This window comes from Nomascus leucogenys, chromosome 6 (assembly GCF_006542625.1).
Source record: "Nomascus leucogenys isolate Asia chromosome 6, Asia_NLE_v1, whole genome shotgun sequence".
Lineage (NCBI taxonomy): Eukaryota > Metazoa > Chordata > Mammalia > Primates > Hylobatidae > Nomascus > Nomascus leucogenys.
In genome coordinates, this window is record NC_044386.1 from 70,676,462 (window position 1) to 70,696,872 (window position 20,411).

At 49.5% G+C, this 20,411-nt stretch overlaps 1 protein-coding gene across 5 annotated transcripts in view; it reads left to right on the plus strand.

Moving 5' to 3' along the window:
• The window catches only part of APBA2 (amyloid beta precursor protein binding family A member 2), a 229,211-nt gene that overhangs the window by 164,138 nt on the left and 44,662 nt on the right, over positions 1–20,411 (plus strand). For all 5 annotated transcript variants that reach the window (XM_030814399.1, XM_030814402.1, XM_030814403.1 and 2 more), the window contains one exon: positions 5,534–6,524. In XM_030814399.1, the coding sequence (XP_030670259.1) occupies positions 5,574–6,524 (951 nt within the window). In that variant the 5' untranslated portion in view covers positions 5,534–5,573. The remainder of the gene's footprint in view (positions 1–5,533; positions 6,525–20,411) is intronic.

Sequence of the window (20,411 nt, forward strand, 5' to 3'; positions counted from 1 at the left end):
TTTATGTAAGAATTTAGTGTATGATGGCCGGGCACGGTGGCTCACACCTGTAATCCCAGCACTTTGGGAGACCAAGGCAGGTGGATCACGAGGTCAAGAGATCGAGACCATCCTGCCTAACACGGTGAAACCCCATCTCTACTAAAAAAAAAATACAAAAATTAGCTGGGTGTGGTGGTGCACACCTGTAGTCCTAGCTACTTGGGAGGCTGAGGCAGGAGAACCACTTGAACCTGGGAGGTGGAGGTTTCAGTGAGCCAAGATCACACCACTGCACTCCAGCCTGGCAACAGAGCAAGGCTCAATCTCAAAAAAAAAAAAAAAAAAAAAGAATTTAGTGTATGACATGCAGGGTGACCAGCCATCCCAGTTCCTCTGGAACTGAGGGTTTCCTGGGACATGAGACTTTGATTGTTAAAGCTGAGATGGTTGGTCACTGTAAAACATGAGAAACAGAATGGTCTATTTAGTAAAGGGTATTGGGTTACCTGAGTCAAGCTGTGGTGCCCACACTTTGCTGTATATTGGAATCACCTGGGAAACTTTTATGAATACTGACGCCTAGTTCCTATCTGAGACATTCCAGGTTCATTGGTATGAGATGTGACCTGGGCATCAGGATTTTTAATGGGTAACAAAACTTGAAAATCACTGAGGTAACCATCGTGGAGAACACGAAGCTGCTGCCTACCTTGTATGTGTACACTTTCTGATGGGTTAAATATTTCCATGTCAAGAATAAAGGATTCTAGACAGCGACTGGATTTGCTTGCTCCAAGGGAAGAGGTTTGACCCCTCGCATGAAAAGTCTGGAACTTCTGGAGCTAGGGGCAGGTGCAGCACACCGACTCAGGGAGTTTCAGGGGAGCACCTTATTCCTGTGCCTCTAGGAAGGGTGGACATTTTCCCTGGAAGCAAGCAGATCTGGCTGAGGACAGCCTATCTCTGTCGTACCTAAAAAATACAGGCACCTCTTCACATCTCAACAGTGAAGTCCCAGATGACCACCCTGACTGCCTCCACCTCACCATAAAATCATCTCCCACTGTATCTTACACTGCCCAGCTATCCACCAGTTGCTGAGAGACCTGCACTGGTATCTCATGGGCCCTTTGTTGCCAGCAAGAGCAAAGACAGGTCACATGCCACATCTTGCTGAAAAGTGAGTTAGTGTTTTGGAAGGTCAAATGGAGGAACTAATTTATACCACACAGAAAAAAAATATGAAATGGGTGCTATGAGTGTAAAGTTAAGTGATTTGGAGGGCAAATTTCAGAGATATTCCAGAAAGAGAAAAAGGCCATCAGGGAGAGAAATAAAAAAGAAATAGCAAGAATCTTCCTGTAACTAAAGTAAGATGTGGGACTTGATTCGGAAAGGGCTCACCAAATGAATCTCACATAAAATTAATGAGACCCTCATAAAATTAAAAAAGACCCTTATCCAGACATAGTTTGCTGGAATTTCTGAGCTCTAAGAGTGGAGAGGTAATTGTATCAGCTTCCAGACAGAAGGAATAGATTTTTGTACCAAGGTAAAAAGAATCTAAACAGTATTAAAGTGCACATCTGCGAGGCTGTAAGCTAGAAGATAGTGAACAGTGTTAGCAAATTATTGTGAAAAGGATACAATGCAATAATCTTATACCCAGCAAAGGTATCATTCTATGTGAGATCAGAGCCATTTTATAGACACAAAAGGCTTACCTCCTAACTAAACAAAATGACTCTAACAATTATTTTTACAAAATAAAAATGAAATCCCACTAAATAGTTCAAGAGAAAGAAACGCAAAAAGTATAGGAAGCAGTGGTAAGTTATGAATTGAGTAATTATAGTCCAAATTATATGGTTGTCATAGTGTTACACATCTGGAATAAATTTTTGTGAAATCATTTGAAGGCTTGGAGAGGTAATGGGAAACACCAGTGGAAAATAAACTCCTGGTTCTGTTGCAGTTCTCCTACAATGTCCTCAGTGTTTTCATTTTTGAAAACTTGGATAACATATTAATAGGATCGGGACTGTTCCATGTTACTGTAATGTGTATTTTAGTCCTTATGTCTTATATTGGCCTAGAGAATGTTTTATTTAGTGTTGGTATACATATTTCTATGTGCGTATTACAGATTTTATCCCCCCGAATGACAGAGAATTTGAAGTTAAGATAGCAAGAGTACTGTGTACTTTAGTTTGTTCTCTAACAAGGATGTGCATACCTTCAATGTGCAGAGCTTGGTGTCAGAGCCTGGCGAGATACAGGGATGCCATAGAGATGGCACCGCTATGCAAGGAATGGGAGCTGTGTGCTCATGTGCCAGTGATGTACCATCTGTCCTTTGCTGTCCTGACAGTCAAGACATGGATGTCTGGTTGCATGTTAGCAGCTGCATTCAGCACATGCTTCTGAGAGACCATCTTGAGGAATGTAGTTACTGGAGATTGTGTCTGAGAGTTGTGGTTGCTAAGTCCCTGACATCACTCCTGCAGCCTGTCTCTCGTGGCTGGCTGTCCTCTGTGAAGATAAGAAATCTGGTGACAAGTTATGTGTGGTCTTTGAGGCAGCTCAGTGTTCTTGATGTGTCCTCTGACACATATGGGTTGCAGATGTCTTAGTGAGTGCTGGCCCCTTGCCCTCTTCTGGGGAACAGCTCTTTCGAATTGTCCTGTTTCAGGGTTTGGGAATGGGGTGACAGGCCCTGCAGGGTCCATCTCAGTGACAGTTTTCCTGGTGTGGGACATCTTTGCTGTCTGTGGGCCACTCTAGGGGGAGTGCTGTGAATTGCTCCGCATACTAGTGATGCTCCTGACACACGGCCATGGACAAGCCTTTGCAGGTGGTGGAGTAAACATTGCTTCTTTAGATGTCAAGTGTCCTTGGAGTGAATTCACACGTTGGAAGCATGTGGCTCCATCAGTAATTGTGCCCACACTCTGAGTGTCTGGACTGGATGAAATAATTATCTCCTTCTTCATTCTTTTGGGAATATTCATACTGCTGTAACTGTGACCATCTGGTACACTCAGTCTCATAACAAGATGTGTTTTGGGCACCACTACAAACAAGGTGCTGTGTTTGGAGCTCTGGGGGATACACAATATGGAAGGCCTTGAGTTTGTGGCCTAAACTAAAGAGACAAGAGGGGAAGAGGAGGTACAGGAAGGCAAGATCAGAGCCGGGACAGTGACTGCTGAGGGTCACTGATAGCTCCTCTTTCATCTTCGCTCCCTGCTCCCATCTGAGCCCAGATCCCTTTGCTTCTGCCACCTAAGGTGCTCGCTGAGCCACTTCTCCACTGTCCTCTCTACTGTTTTAGTTTAAGCTCTCCTTTTTTATCTTTTTAAAAATTGCAGTAAAATAGACATAAAAAATTTACCATTTTAAACATTTTCAAGTATGCAAGGTCTTAACTGGACTACTGGAATATGTTTTTTTAAATAATTGAACTATCATGCAAGCAAAAAGGCATGTGTAATGTAAGAGTACAGTTTAAAGAATATGACAAACATTTGGGGAAACACTTAGCTGAAGAAGTAGAATGTTGCTGGGTGCGGTGGCTCATGCCTGTAATCCCAGCACTTTGGGAGGCCAAGGCGGGCAGATCACGAGGTCAGGAGATCGTGACCATCCTGGTTAACACGGTGAAACCCCGTCTCTACTAAGAATATGAAAAATTAGCTCGGCATGGTGGGAGGGCGCCTGTAGTCCCAGCTACTTGGGAGGCTGAGGCAGAAGAATGGTGTGAACCCGGGAGGCGGAGCTTGCAGTGAGCCGAGATGGTGCCACTGCACTCCAGCCTGGGCGACAGAGTGAGACTCCATCTCAAAAAAAAAAAAAAAAAAAAAAAAAGAAGTAGAACATTAAGCAAACTTTTGGACATCCTCTGTGCCACTTTCCTGATGCTAGCCCCTTGCTTTCCCCTAGAAGAGAGAATAGCCTTTTCACTGGTCTCCCTGCCTCTAGCCTCTGTCCCCATGCCAGGCCCAGAGAGACAGGGCTAAAAGAAAAAATGTTGAAAATTGCTCAGTGACTCTGTACGTCTTAGTCTGTTTTCTGTTGCTATAACAGAATACCTGAGACTGGGTGATTATAAAGAATGCAGATTGTTTCTCACAGTTCTGGAGCCTGGGAAGTCCAAGGTCAAGGTGTCAGCATCTGGTAAGGGCCTTCTTGCTATGTCATCCCAAGGCAGAGGTGAGAAGGTGAGGGAGAGTGAGAGAGAGAGCAAGAGAGAGCTGAACTCACTTTTATAACAAACCCACTCTCACAATAAAGAACTTCCTCCCAAGATAAAGACATTAATCCATTCATGAGAGCACAGCCCTCATGACCTAATCACCTCTTAAAGGTCCCACCTCTCAACACTGTTGCATTAGGGATTAAGTCTCCAATGCATGAACTTTGGGGGACATATTAAGGCCATAGCAGTGTGGTTTGGGGGATAAAGTTCAGAGTCCTGGGCACTGTGTCCAGGCCCTCTCCCAGTTTGGCCTTCCAGGTCTCTGCAGCTGCCCTGTCACCCCACGATACCTGCAGGCTGCAGCTTCACCCTTTGTCCTCTTCTCCCCATGGCTGAGCGGTGCTGTCCCCACTCCTGAGCCCTCCAGCCTGCCATGCTGGGGACTTGTGTTGAGCTATTCTGCACATTGCTCAGCCTGGATGGTTCTTGCACATCCAGTTCCTCTGTGAACATTGTTCAGTTTGAGGAGGAAGAGGAGGGAGAGGATGGGATAAGCCTGAAGTGGAAGGGACCCAAGATAGTCTTTGAGGGGCCATGGATTTAGAAGAGTTAATGTCCTTCCTCATTGGTCCTTATTATGTCGTCTTCTTTTTTTTTTTTTTTTTTTTTTTTTGAGACGGAGTCTCGCTCTTTCCCCCAGGGCCGGACTGCAGTGGCGCTATCTCGGCTCACTGCAAGCTCCGCCTCCCGGCTTCACACCATTCTCCTGCCTCAGCCTCCCGAGTAGCTGGGACTACAGGCGCCCGCCACCGCGCCTGGCTAATTTTTTGTATTTTTAGTAGAGACGGGGTTTCACCGTGTTAGCCAGGATGGTCACGATCTCCTGACCTCATGATCTGCCCGCCTCTGCCTCCCAAAGTGCTGGGATTACAAGCGTGAGCCACCGCGCCCGGCCCTCATTACGTCTTCTGAATGAAAGCTGCTCGTTTTCTTCTTGAGAGCAAACAACCTGATCTTATGACCATTTGTCTTGGTCACCTGGGCTACCCAAACTGAGTGAGAAGTCAGGAGTCAGCCGGTGGGTTCTTGGGGAGAGGCAGGTGTCCTGGCGAGTTGCTGGTGCCTCCTTTGACTGCTTTTCCTGGAGCTCTGTGTGCCCTCATTCTCCTTGGTGTGGATGCATGTTGTTCTGATGATGAGTCAGCGAGGGTGGGGATGGCGTACTGTTTGAATGGATGTGCCCTCACATTGCTGTGGGAGAACGTGGTGGGAGGTGCTGTGGTGAAGTGGCCCCACACGTGGCTGGGCTTTGTGGGGTTTTGACTCTGCCCTTCCCAATGTTCCTCCCCACAGTGGCTGCCTCTGGGTGATGATGGCTGCGTGAGCGACTGCCATGGCCCACCGGAAGCTTGAGAGCGTGGGGAGCGGCATGTTGGACCATAGGGCGAGACCGGCTCCTGTCCCTCACAGCCAGGAGGCCGAGAGCGAGGATGTGGAGTTGCCCTTGGAGGGCTATGTGCCCGAGGGCCTGGAGCTGGCTGCCCTGCGGCCAGAGAGCCCCACGCCAGAGGAACGGGAGTGCCACAACCACAGCCCCGATGGGGACTCCAGCTCCGACTACGTGAACAACACCTCTGAGGAGGAGGACTATGACGAGGGCCTCCCTGAGGAGGAGGAGGGCATCACCTACTACATCCGCTACTGCCCCGAGGACGACAGCTACCTGGAGGGCATGGACTGCAACGGGGAGGAGTACCTGGCCCACGGCGCGCACCCTGTGGACACTGACGAGTGCCAGGAGGCGGTGGAGGAGTGGACGGACTCGGCGGGCCCGCACCCCCACAGCCACGAGGCTGAAGGCAGCCAGGACTACCCAGATGGCCAACTGCCCATTCCAGAGGATGAGCCCTCCGTCCTTGAGGCCCATGACCAGGAAGAAGACGGTCACTACTGTTCCAGCAAAGAGGGCTACCAGGACTACTACCCCGAGGAGGCCAACGGGAACACCGGTGCCTCCCCCTACCGCCTGAGGCGCGGGGATGGGGACCTGGAGGACCAGGAGGAGGACATCGACCAGATCGTGGCAGAGATCAAGATGAGTCTGAGCATGACCAGCATCACCAGCGCCAGTGAGGCCAGCCCCGAGCATGGGCCTGAGCCAGGCCCTGCGGACTCTGCAGAGGCCTGCCCACCCATCAAGGCCAGCTGCAGCCCCAGCAGGCACGAGGCGAGGCCCAAGTCGCTGAACCTCCTTCCCGAGGCCAAGCACCCCGGAGACCCCCAGAGAGGCTTCAAGCCCAAGACCAGGACCCCAGAAGAGAGGCCGAAGTGGCCCCACGAGCAGGTAGGACTCTGGCTGTCCCGGCGAAGGGAGCAGAGGGGCCCGAGAGCAAGGGACCTCAGGGTACAGGCCTCGCAGATGCTGAAGCGAGGCGGTGGGGGGTGCTGGGTGCCTTACAGTTCTAATGGTGGCTGAGCTCTTCATTGGTCCAGTTGGGAGACATGTTATGTGGATGCTCTGGCTGCTCTTAAACTCACCGCTCAGACTCAGGAGTAAAGCTAGTTGAAGGCTGAGTGGCGACTCGTGTCTCGTAGAAGACACCCCTCCTTCCACCCTAGAAGAGAGGTTCGATTTCTTGCCCACTGCCCTGGGTCTGCTCATGGTGAGGCAGTATCTGTGGGAGAGCCCCTCAATCCTCAGGGGTATACTCAGGCGAGCAGGGCAGTGGCAAAGACGTAGGGGTGCTGGTGCTCACACACTGCTGCGGCCAGTGGTGGGTGACCTGGTGCCTGTGGTCGGGGCCAGAGTGCATTTCACAGTGGATGCCTCTCTGAAAGCCCAGGGGCCTTGGCCTGATGGGCAATCAGCTGTGCATAACTATTTGGAAAAGGATTTTTTGAAGGTTTGACAAAACCTCCGGGAAGAAATGCATGCTAATGAGGGCAGTGGATGTCAGCATAACTGTATTTTAATTATAGCAAAGTCAGCATGCATTCTAATAAACACATTTGAAAAGCTGCCTTCCAAAAAACAAAAAGACCCTCACTGTGAGTATATAAAGAAGATGTGATTATTGGACTTGTGTGAAGGAACTTCTATTTGGCCAATTATGTGGACTTCTGTCATATTTTTTTAAAGCCTTTACTATTAAATATTTTTTTTCTGAGAAGAGTTCATGAATTTGAGTGTGTGTGTGTGTGTGTGTGTGTGTGTACTGAGAGCTTGGGTTTGGAATGGAAATCATTGGATTTTTAGCACTTGTATTTTAATTGACTCTTGGATTTTCAGCACTTGTATTTTAATGTCTTGTATTCTCTCTAAAGTACGTTAAGTGTCAGTTGACTTTGCTTTGGGGGTGTTCCTGTCATTCACAGCAATTCCATGTTTACAGGGGGCTGTGGGTTGCATAGGAGCTCCCATGGTACTAGTGGATGTTGGGAGAGTTCACCCCTAAGGCCAGGAGGCTCTGGACCGTGGGTCTGGGCTTTAGGCCAAAGCAAAGTGTTTCTTTGGTCTTTAGCAGGGCCTGGGCTTGTCCCACAACAGTAGTGAAGGCACCTCAAGGATTGACGTGGGCTGTGCAGAACGTGTGACATGCTGCGTCTTATTGTGACAAATGGCATCGCTAGCCAAGTTCTTGTCAAAGAAGATTATCTTTAGAGTGTGGTGGGGAGTAAGCAAGACCTGATATTTTCTGGTTTTGTGCTTCATGCTAACCATATGGTAATTTGGGTAAAAACACAGAGATCTTGTGGTTGGAATGCTGGGAGGTAAATGAGTGGGAATGAATGGATGGATGGATGATAGTAGCTGTTTAAAAGGGCAGGTGGAGGTGGGGGAAGTCCCCAGCCATTGTGGAGGATCAAGAGGAGGTCTGTTCTTCCCAGAAGAGGCATTGAATGAAAAAGTAGGTCGCTTCTCCCCCTAAGGAGAGTGTGTCCTTGAAGGAAATGCTCTTGTCCGAGACACTGGAAAAGTTCATTCAAACTGGTTAATGATTGTATAGCTTTTGTTTTGTTTTCTTTTACCCTCTCTCCTTCCCTTCTTTCTATCTTTTCCTCCTTTCCTCCCTCCCTCCCTCCCTCCCTCCTCTCTCTCTCTCTTTCTTTCTTTTCTATCAATTCACAAATTAATTCTGTCAAGGGGAGCACCTGCCAGTTCCAGAGTTCCAGGCTGACAAGGACCCTGGTGCCAGGGGCCCTGACTACTCTTTCTGAAGACTCTACCAGGCCTGCTGCACGTGGGCAGGGTCTCCACATCCTTAGATTTGAGTACCCCATTCCGGATGAGGACCTCTTTGAAACCTGACCAGAAAGAGCTGTAGAATTCATCTTGAAAGCAAGATTTTTTATGAAGGATGTGCACTGGGAGATTTGGTGCTGCCTTGCTTGAAATTACAACCCGCTTTCCTAAGAGCAATCCCCTTCCTCCCCTGGGGGACAGCCAGGCTGTACCATGAGCCAACAAAGGCCTGGCCTCAAACAGATGCACAGGGTGCCGTGTGTCCCATGCCCACCTCTCTGTTCCCAGTGCTGTCCACATAGTGTAGTGATCCCTATGGTTGAGGCTGCAGTAAAAAAAAAAAAATCTGAAGGGAGAAATGGGCGATATTGGTCACTTAGATGCTGTAGACTCTTGCTTTTTAACCCTAACCCAGCAGCATTGGCATTACTGGGGAGCCCCGCCCCCAGATTGCTGAATCTGAATCTGCATTTCAACAAGATGCCACATTCCAGCTGTTATGCTGTAGGAGACTCACTTGGAGGAAATTGTGTAGCAACCCTCCCCTCTCTTCTACTCATTTTACGGCTTGAAAAATTGTGTCCTGGATATTTTGAAGAGGACTGAATAGCATTTAGTCATTGCACGAATGGCAATAGTAAAATAGAGTTAGAAAAAATGGGAAGATGAGGCCGGGCGCGGTGGCTCACGCCTGTAATCCCAGCACTTTGGGAGGCCGAGGCGGGTGGATCACGAGGTCAGGAGATCGAGACCATCCTGGCTAACATGGTGAAACCCCGTCTCTACTTAAAATACAAAAAATTAGCCGGGCGAGGTGGTGGGCGCCCGTAGTCCCAGCTACTCGGGAGGCTGAGGCAGGAGAATGGCATGAACCCCGGAGGGCAGAGCCTGCAGTGAGCCGAGATTGCGCCACTGCACTCCAGCCTGGGCGACAGCGAGACTCCGTCTCAAAAAAAAAAAATGGGAAGATGAACAATGTTGTATTCTCCATGGTCCCTACTACCCTAACGGATGAGCTATTTCATCTGTGTGCCTTTTCAGACCATAGCATTGAGCATAAATGACGTACGTAGCTGTCATCATAACCCAGATGTATTTTTGTCATACAGTTTTTAAAATCTGATGTATGATAAATGTTTCTCCATGTCACCGTATAATTTTCATGATTATTTGTAGTGACCTTTCCATGATCCATTTGGGCGATGATGTGCCGTATAACATATTTCTCTCTACACACTCTACCACTGAGCGTGCAGACTGTGAGTGGCATTTTCTCTTAGGTGTAAGGCTGCCACAGACATCTTTGTACAAATCTTGTTTTCCTTCTTTGGTTTATTACCTGAGGATAAATCCCCATGCTGTACGTCAGCGTTGACCATTTCCCCTCGATGGCCTTGCCTAATGGTTTCCCTTCTTCTGTGGATGTTGGATGCATGCCCTTTATCTTCTGGGGTTTGGATGCATTTCCAGCTCATAGAAGCACTCTCTACACTGTAGGTGTGACTTTCTGTTGCATATGTCCTCTTCTTTAGTACATTTTCTTTTGAATTTTGGTTATATTATTTTCATCATCTCTGCAGCATTTTTGAGATGTTAATGACTCATCTGTGACCCCTCCACCTCCTTTGGGTACAGAGGGATTTAATTGGATGTTTCCTTCTTCACTGTCTGGTGGATGTATTCACAGAGGACATTGCTTTGGTCTGATCGATATGAAAAATGAGTTGCCGGCTGGGTGCGGTGGCTCACACCTGTAATCCCAGCACTTTGGGAGGCCAAGCTGGGCAAATCACCTGAGGTCAGGAGTTCGAGACCAGCCTGGCCAACATGGTGAAACCCCATCTCTGCTAAAAATATAAAAATTAGCTGGGCATGGTGGTGTGCGCCAGTAATCCCAGCTACTCAGGAGGCTGAGGCAGGAGAATCGCTTGAGCCTGGGAGGCAGAAGCTGCAGTGAGCCGAGATAGTGCCACTGCACTCCAACCTTGGCGACAAAGTGAGACTCCCCACCTCCAAAAAAAAAAAGAAAAGAAAAATGAGTTGCGCCTGTACTAAGAAGTAGGTTGTGTGGCCTTTGGAGCCCTCCTGAGCTGTAGGATGCCATTCATTTCGAAAAGGCTCCAGTTTGCAGGTAGCCCTCCTACCTGTGCAACTCTGCTGAGACCAAGAGGTCTACCCGGAGGCTGGGATATGAGAGACACAAAGGCAATAGAATTTCTAAAATTGTAGGAAGACAGGATGGGGAACAGAGATCTACACATGAATTATTTTAGTAAAATAAAAAAAGGTATTTCACAGCACTGCAAGTTTACTGAGGAAAATTTGGAATATACAGGCAAAAAAATCTTTTGCCATGTGGCATTATAGAATTCCACTATAGAGTTTTCGAATCAAAGAGACAAACCTAGGTCAGGATTTCCCAAAACACGCTCTTAGAGGTGTTCTGTAAACAAAGTATCATTTGATCCTTACTATTCATGGATTTCATATTTGCCACTTTGTTAACTTGCTAAAATTGATTTGTAACCCTGAAATCAGTACTCATAGCACTTTCCCAGTCATTTGCGGAGGTACAGAGAGGGGAAGAATTTGAGTCACCCAACTCTCAACGTTCCCAACTGAGGTTGAACAAGGCTTTGCCTTCTTGTTTCAGCTCTCATACTGTAAACAACTGTTCTTTTCACAATCTATGTAGAGTTCTTTGCATTTTTGTTGATGTGTGTGTGTGTGTGTGTGTGTGTGTGTGTGTGTGTTGGTGATAAAATGGCCCTCAAGTGTGGTGCTGAAGCCTAGTGATCCTAAGCACAGAATGGCTGCCATGTGCCTTACATGTGCTAGAGAAGCTTCCTTCAGGGCTGAGCAACAGTGCTGACTCGTCTATGCTGCCACTCTGGGAGGTGCTAAAGTAACTTCTGTAGTGTATGATGAAGTTAAGGAAAAGATGGAGGAATGGCTAAATTTGCAGATTCATGGGACAATGACCGATTAAAAAACGCACAGTGTACAGGTAGAAAACCCAAGAACTTTACTGTCTTGTGATCTAGGGTCAGGGAAATGTTAAACTCTTCTCAGCTAGTGTTTTATGATAAAGAAATACTGCATATAATTAATTATTTGTAAGAAATCTATATTAAACAAGGTGTGTATAAACACACATAAAACAAGGTTCTGTGTTGATTCATTGACAAAAATGTGTCCCGAGGCTCATAGGAACCTAACCCTGTATCTCCCCTAGGAGCAATGTATTCAGTATTCATCAACTCAGTGCTCAGGGCAGCTTTACAGAACATAACTATGTGAATGAGAATTGGTTGTATTTGCTTGGCAAATGACTTTGGGAAACTTTGCTGCAAAGCTTTTCCCTTCTTGGGGGTTTACTGATTTCTCACACACGAGCAGCATAAAGTCCCATGTTCGCTATAGCGGAGACACCAGCCAGCCTGGCCAGTGCTTCCCAAACATGGTGTATCAGCAAGCCCTTTTCCCTCCATGCAGGGTCTATGGGAGAATAGAGACCCAAGCTTTACACCCTGAGGAGTAGAGGACCAGTACACGTGAACTCCCAAGACCTCTCCCTGTATGCTTCAGTTCCAAGATGATTCAGTAACCCCAAATGGTGATGATGGAAATGTTGTCATTGTGTTACCATCAGGACCCTTGGCTTCTGCAGATTTAACCTTTCTTATTTTGTGGTTTGTGTAAAGTCCGTGGGTGCTGGTGGAGGTGGCAGTGGTGTTGGTGGTGACTGCCGGAACCATGTTAGGGGTGTTAGGAATATGATCTCAGTAAATCCTAGAACAACCCAGAGAGAGGGAGCTAGGGTTAGTCCCATGTTGCAGATGGCACAGTTAAGTAGCTCCTCTGTGAATAGACTATGGACTGTGTTATGCCAAAACCCATGCCTCTAAACAGTGCATAACACAGCCCTTGAAGAACCTTAGAAGAGAAAGCATCCAGTTCTTTGCAGTCCACATTTGAGCCTGCCTGGTGGAGAGTGAGTCAGTGGGGGGAACTGTGCAGTGTTCCTCCTGGAGAGTGATGGTCTCTTCTCCTCTGTTGTCTGTTTCCTTGCTGTTGAAAGGCTTGGCATGCTCTGTTGTTCTCAGTGAGTGGGATGTGGTGCCAGTGAGGTGACCAGTAGATACGGAAGCCTCCGGTCTGTAAAATGTCCCCATCTCAGTGCTAACACGTCCTGAGTTCACCAGGGCTCAAGCCACAGATCAAACAAGTCAAGTAAAGATTGTTCATGTGACATTTTTCTTAATTTTTTTGAGCTTTGTTGACATAAAGTATTGATTTTTTTTTTTTACATGCAGTGATTAAGGAATACATGAGTTGGGTCCAGCCAGGCTCGTATTGAGTGACCTGATGGAATCAGTATTCCTACACCTACCCATGTGGCCCTCTACTATCAGGCAGTGAAGTGTGAGTGGAGGGAGGACCCCAGCTGGGCACCGTTGCCTGGCTCAGTCTCACAGCTCCACGAGCTCCACGGGTCCACGAGCCTGTGGGCCTGGCACATCCTTGGTACCTTCCCTTGAAGAGAGTAGTTTGCTGATCAGTGCTTTCCCTGGGGCAACTCACCCACACTCCTGGGGGGAACCATAGAGTGTTTGTCCAGCACCAAAGATCCTAGTTCTGTGGGTCTGTGGGGTGGCCCTGGATGGCATGTTCTCTGGATGCTTCTGGGTGGCCTGTGGAACATACGGGTTTGGCGAGGGCTGGACGGATTGTTTTGGAGCCCCATCCCACCTGTTACCTTGTGACGTCTATCAGGACATACTCTGAAAAGGTCAGCCCTGCCTGAAATTCTCCCTGTAGAGACTTACTCCTTTGGACCTTGGAGATTCTGGAGTTGCAGGCATTCCTTGTCCAGGACCTCCATGGCTACCGAGTTGAGGTATTTGATTTACTCAGCAAGTGTAGAATAGCTCCACACCTTGGAATGGCAAACCAAATACACGTTTTGATTATTTGGGGTATTCATGATTTCTGTTTATCCCTGGCCCAGCTGGTGCTTTCTAGAAAGAGCCTTCTGACAATAGAAAAAAATAAGAAAAATCAGTACATCGTAGCCAACTTAATATATTAACAGTTAAATGGAAGCATGGTCGAGGGCCTCAAGGCCACATCAAACGTGGAATTGTGCATCATTGCTCGTTGTAGAGACGCTTTGGCCATGACTTGGCATTCAGTTAGAGGCTTGTTTTTTAAAGAGCCTTCTGAGAGTGTGATAGGAGTCTGGTGCCAAGGGAGAGAAGGTGCTAAAAGCACAGGTAACTGGGTGTGACCCCCAGGTGGGAGGCAGTGGCACCATGTGTATTCTGAGCCGGGGCCTCACACACATGCCCCGCTGGGCAGCATATGAAGTGAGTGTCAGTATCTGCTTTACAGAAGAGGACTGAGACAGGAGTGGCATGGGGTTGTTGGCACCCAGGCTTCCTCCCTCCATCAGCGTGCAGTGGGGCAGCAGGTGTGCAGATGGGGTGGTCCTGCACAGAGGGGCTTTGGGGCTTACACTGCGCCCAGGAGGGAGTGGTCTGGGGTTTGTCTAAACCTGGCCCACAGTAGGATGGAACTTGGGAAAGAGCCTGTAGGTGGTGCTGAGGGCAGGGGCTTATGGGGGGCATTGGGGCATGGCCTGCCTGAGCAGGGGAAGGTCCTCTGCAGCCCCCTAGGCCTCAGTGGAGTAGTCGGCTCCCTCCTTTCTGCAGCCATGCCCCAGATTCTACAGTGTCCCTTGCCCCGCCCACCCATGGTGTCAGGCCTAGCACTCCTGCTCTGCACATGAGGAGGCTGCACAGGAGGGTTCTTGGGGTGCTCCTGTGTCCCCTGTCATCTGTACTGAACCCCTTCCCACGCACCTCTGCTCCCAGCACTGTGACAGGGTGGACACCGCACCTCCTGCTACTGATTCCCAGGATTGCCTTGAAAAATAAAATCCTACAGGTGTGCATTGACGTTTCAACCCTGGCTGGCTCCGCATGAGCTTCTGAACTTGATGTTCAGAAGCTCAGGGCACATTTTCTAAGTCAGCACAGCTGGCTTCTTTGATTTGTATGAAGCCTTTTGATGACATGTCACCATGGGTGACATGTTTTTGATGACATGTGTTGATGACATGTCACCATGGGTGGCTGTTATTATCAGGGAGCAGTTGAGGATCTGGGATTGCTTCGAGTACTTTTAAAATCTAGGTAAAGCCAGGATTTCTAAAACATTGTTCTAAAACATTGTTGGGGCAGAGCATGTAAAGCTCTCCCACTAATAGTGATCTAAAAAGTACCTCTGCCCTCAACACACCCTAGTCCTCGGGGAGAGAGCAGAGTGCAGTGGTTAGGAATGCTGGAGCCACAGTCAGGAAGCCGGCATCCAACCCGGCTGCAGCAGCTCGGGGCCCGGGAACATTCTGGATGGGCCACCTGTGCCAGCAACCCCCCATCTCCTGGGGCTGTGGGGAGGGGAGTTGATCTGGGTCAGTGTCCATATGGATGGTGCGGGGCATGGAGTGCTTGTGCAGATGATGATGATGATGAGTTTTCAGTCCATGGGAAGCTCATCGGGTCGGAGGGAGGTGGGTGGGCAATGCCCTGCACCCAGTTTGGGCACAGGCCACGCTGGGCAGGGGTGAGGACACTAGTGGACCTGTCCTTGGGAGTGACACAAAGGAGGTGTTGAGCCCTGCTTGTGAGACAGGATGAGAGGAGTACCAGGACTGGTCAGGGCCACACTGGAGCTGCTGAGGGTGAGGTCAGGTAAGGGCCTCCCAAGGTGCCCCCACGCTGTCCCCTCTGCAGGGCCCTCCTGAGTGTGGCTTGTGCCCTGCTGGGGAAGTCTCACACGCCTCTTTCTACTCCAGAGTCACTGATTTGGGAGATGGGACAACAGCTGCACAGCCCTAAGGGCTGCCCTGATTTTCTCACACCCAATATCTAATAGGAAGTTAGCTGAGAAGCCCACACACCTCTTCTTCCAGGTAGACAAGCTGGGCCTGGGACCACCTGTCTCTCACCGACTCCAAATGATAGCCAAGCCTCTCTTAGCCTTGGGCACCTTTTTTCCAGTTTCCACCTCGAATTCACACTCTTCAAAGCCAGCTCCCCCTGCTGGGCTGCTCCTGATGTGGGGGGCTGGCCCTCCCTGCATCCCTCCTGCGTGGCCCATGCAAATTGGCACCTGCCATGTGGTAGGCACTGGGACTGCAAAGGTGAAAGTGGCATTATCCTGCATTTGAAACTCATTCTAGAGGGGGACGGATACATGAGACTCTCCCTGCCCCCATCCACATGTGGCCAGGCTCGAGATGAGTTCCAGTCAGGCTTCTGGGACAGACTCCAGAGTTAGGGACAGGCGGAGAGACTCTGGGACTTTGAGAGGGGCTTTGGGAAGGCAGCCGACAAGGTGGGGATCAACATAGAGGTGTGTGGGTGTCCTCAGCATGGAAGGGGCTGGAATTGTGATGTGGCTTTGAGCCCTGAAACAAGACAAGGGGAAGGCGAAGGACATGGGTTGGGGGATGGTGATGAGAGAGAGACAGAGGGTTCCACTGGGGGCATGGAGGGGAGCCAGGAGAGAATTGGGGAGCTGAGGGGAGGGACATTAGGAAGGCAGATGTAGCAGGGCAGTTAGGAGATATCTTGCTGGGGAAGAAAGCACCCGTTGGCAGTGGCCACCTGTTGGCAGGGTCCCCTGAGCCTGAGCAGCTCTGGTAGATTGGGAAGGCAGAGGCATGGGAAGGGTAGATGGACAGTGTCTATAGGGACTTGCACAGAGGGCCCAAGGAGGTGCTGGCAAGCCGAGGTGCTCATAGTGTGTGTGTGTGTGTGTGTGTGTGTGTCTGGGACTGCTGGCACTCTGCCCTGCTTTTCAAAGCCTAGCATCCCAGGAGCAAAACCCATCCTTCCCCCTACAGGACGGCTGTGATCCACCTGGGACTCCACTGCAGTAGACCCTGCACTGACCGCAGATATTTTCCACAGTGACAGAACATTTTACATTTTCACCAGCAGTGCATGAGGGTTCTGATTACTTTCAAAGGAAAAAAATTAAGCAGCCCTGTCACCTTGATGGTTTGGTCTCTGGCCTCACCACTTCAGCTCCTCTGGCCTGATCTCCCAGGGCCTGCTTTTGTTCATGTGTGTGTCTGTTTATACCCTGGCTCATCCTGTGGAGGGTCTGAGGCTGGCAGGATCACTGGGTTCTGTCTCCACATTGGAAGGTGAGCTGTCCTAGGTCAGGGTCTTTGTTGCATGCATCGTCCTGTCCTTAGCAAGAGCTGCCCTGTGCCGTACGGGACATACAACAGGCACCTGTTCAGGCCTGGCCATGTGGGCCCACCTTTGGATGGTACTTGACAAAGCCTCAAAATGCAGTGACAAGTTTAGATAAATATGATTCTGTTCTGAAATGCTGCACTGGACACAGCCATCCACTGCCTGCCCTTTACAGGGCTCTGTGAAGAGACAGTGAACAATGAAGTGGAGGACGTGTGCAGGTGGCCCCAGTGGTCGGTGATGGAGGAGAGATTTCAGCAGTCCAAGCACGGAGAATAAAGCTAGGCCAGAGTGTGCTATCAGCCTGTCTGCCCCCTAGAGCTGATGGACTCAGCAAATAACAGTATAGGGTGCCCAGTTACATTCGAATTTAGATGGGTATAGAATTTTGGTTTTTCAAGATGAAAAAACTTATAGTGGTGAGGGTTGTACAACATTATGAATTTAATAACACTGAACTGTACACTCAAAAATGGTTAAGATAGTATATTTTATTGTATGTATATTTTACCACAATAAGCAATTGAAAAAATAAGTTGTATTTCAGGTAGATAGTGAATAATTTTTTTAGCATAAATATGTTCCATGAAATGTCTGGATACCGGGATGCAGGAGGGACTCCCCTTCCTCCTCCCATTCACAGGCCTGCCTAGAGATTTTTAAGTACAGACTGACTGGCTGGTTTTCCCAGTGTGTCTTGTCATGATACTTTTAAGCCACAGATCTGCTTTGAAAAGATATGATCTCCCCCAGGGGAGTAACTGTTATAAGAACAGATACTCTATCCAAGCTTCCATTCTCCTCAAGATAAACATCACAGGAGTGACCTGAATTGTAAAGACGAGTGGAAGGAAAAGAACAATACCGTAATGTTTTCTGAGCCACGCAGATGTCAGGGGATGGATCCAAGGGCATCTGAAAGAAGACGTCCCTGCTGCTGAGTGAGACCTTCCTCCGTGCTGCTGAGTGAGACCTTCCATCTGACCAGGGGGTCATGCCCTCACTGGTCTTGCTTGGAGCTCTGGTGCCGTAGCGGGTCTCGGCCGCCCCTCCCGAGCTGGATGGAGGAAGAAGGCCCTGTTGAAATATCAGATGAGTAGGGATGATCGCCTCTTTTGAAAACAGGAGGCATGAAGTGATTCCCAGAGAAGACTGTCATCTAACGGAGTCATTCATCCACCCAGGACTTCTCTGTCACAGGGTCATGTTTGGGGAGAATTTTCACAGGCCACTGGGGATGGCTGTGGCTAGCCTGGCTTTCCACTGATGCCCTCTATCCCTAACCTCACTCCTGACATGCCCGTCATTCCAGAGAGTGCTTGGAAGCATTCTGCCTTTGTGGAAGATGGCCTGAGCGGAGTGGGTGTGCACTAGTTGGGTGCTGTTTCATCCAAAGCAATGTGGTTATATTGCTGTATTTTCAGTTTCATCAAGCAGGCAAAATCAGTATTGACACTTTTAAAAATCCAAGCTTTAGTTTCACCAACTGGAGCCAAGGTGTTTATTGGAAAGATTTATTGGCATTAGTGTATTTTTATTACAAGCATTTATCTCTGCCCTGAACAGTTGCCCCTGAGTCCCATGTGCTGCGAAGAGTCTGTGCCACACCACACATTAATTTTCTGTCCTCAGAGCTCTGGGGACACATGCTGATTCTCATGCTGTGCCCACCGCCTGCTCCGAGTGGATGGCTGATGTGGGTTTCAGGCCCCACTACAGTTACTCAGCGAGAGATGGGACCCCGTGTCCCCTGTTGGCTGTGGGGAGTTGAGGTGACCCTGGCTGGCATCTTGTTTTGAGGGGTGGCTGGCTGCTGTACTCTGGGGAGGGCATAACAGGATTTAAATAGCATCTTTATCTAGGATGCCTGGAGCCCCAAATCCATGTGGGCCTCCCACTGTGTGAATTTCAGATGCTGTCAGCCCCCCAACCCCGCCACCCCTGAGTTGGAAATTATAGCACCAGATGGGCTCTCCCAAGGAGAAGCATCACAAGCTCACCCTCCTGCCTCTTTGGAAAGTAACCCTGGCTGTTTATTGTGAGATGTGGTTGTCATGGTGATGAGTGGACACCCGCTTGGAAGGGAGTTAGAGGAAACGCTGATGTGGAGGAAAGGTCACCCCTAGAGACAACCTTGTGTTGCCTGTGGACACCCCATACTATGGCCCCCATACTGGGGAGTCCCATGGGTAGGGCGTGGGGGTGCGGCCATCAGTCTGTGTCCCCAGCCAAGCCTTGGGCCCTGGCTTGAAGTTGCACAAAGGTACAGTGGCTGGCCCAGCCCTAACCCATGGTGGATGCAGCCCCGGTTGTGTCCCCCAAACCCTGACTTACCTGGCTGCCTGATGAGAGTCTGTCGCCCTACATCTGTGGCGCTCCCTCTGCCTGACAAATTAAATCCCACCCAGCTTGCAGGAGGGATGTTGTTAACCTGATTTCATTTGCTGGTGGGCTGGTTGATTTCTTTGGGGTTTTTTGGAGATGACCAGCACCTGTCCAGCAACTAGTAAGGCAGGGAAGGCCTCCAGGAAACCAAGTCCATGCAGAAGGGCACTGTGTTGGGGAACTTTCAGACAAGCGGGTAAAATACTGATGTGTGCTATGTGCACCTTGAAATAGCAAAGTGTCCTCAACAGAGCTCTCTGGGGGATGTCCCAAATAAGGTTTACTTTAGGAGAACGTGAGCAGCATCTGAGGTGAGATTCTCTTGTTGCATCCTTTGGAAGCTTTTGCCTGGTGTTCCTTGGCCATAGCAGGAAGAGCAGTGCCGGGGATGGGTGAGGGGAAGAAACCTTGGAGGAGCGGTACCTGCGCCAGTCTCAGCCCTGCAGAAAGGGGCACTGTCTGCTCAGCTTGGTCAGTGCAGGGTCTACTGCAGTGGAGTCCCAGGTGGATCACAGCCGTCTTGTAGGGGGAAGGATGGGTTTTGCTCCTGGGATGCTAGGCTTTGAAAAGCAGGGCAGCGTGCCAGCAGTCCCAGAAAAACCAGAGCCGGGCCTTCGGTCATGCCAGGACAGCAGGCTGCAGTCTGGCTAGGCCTGTGAGCTCATGGGGCTCAGGGGTAGGGGCAGCAGGACTGGGGGAGGCAGGGACCAACCAGACTTCAGAACTGCTGGGTCCCAGCTGCACCCCCGCACCCCCTCAGTTCTAGGAAGGGCAGCCCCGTGTAGCTTTCTTGAGATGTAGCAGCAGTGATCTCCCTTCTCCCTTGCCATCCTTAAAGCCCAGCCCTGGTGCCTGCTCCCCTGCATCCCCTACTCCCATTGCCTCTGAAATCCAGTGGTGTCTGTGATCCTGGAGGGGAGGTTTAGCCAGCAATCATTCCAACTGCCTGGGGTACGGCATGTCTGTCCCCATCAGTGCTGGGAGGGTGGGCCCAGGTCCTTTAATTTTTCTCAAACCCCCAGAGAGGCAGAGTTCCATCAAAGAGCACACTGATAGACTAGGACAGGGGATAGAGCTGGCAGCCACACCTCGTGGCGTCACCTGACTCCGAGAGAAGCCGGCCCAACACTTGGGGTCTCAGTTTTCTCACCTGTCAAGCAGGGGGGAGAATATTCATTGTGTACGCAAAAGGCTTTTATACACCCTAAGGTGCTAGATAAATTAGGTAAATGTAACATTTTTTTTTTTTTTGAGACTGAATCTCACTGTGTTGCCTAGGCTGGAGTGCAATGGCGCCATCTCAGCTCACTGCAACCTCCGCCTCTCAGGC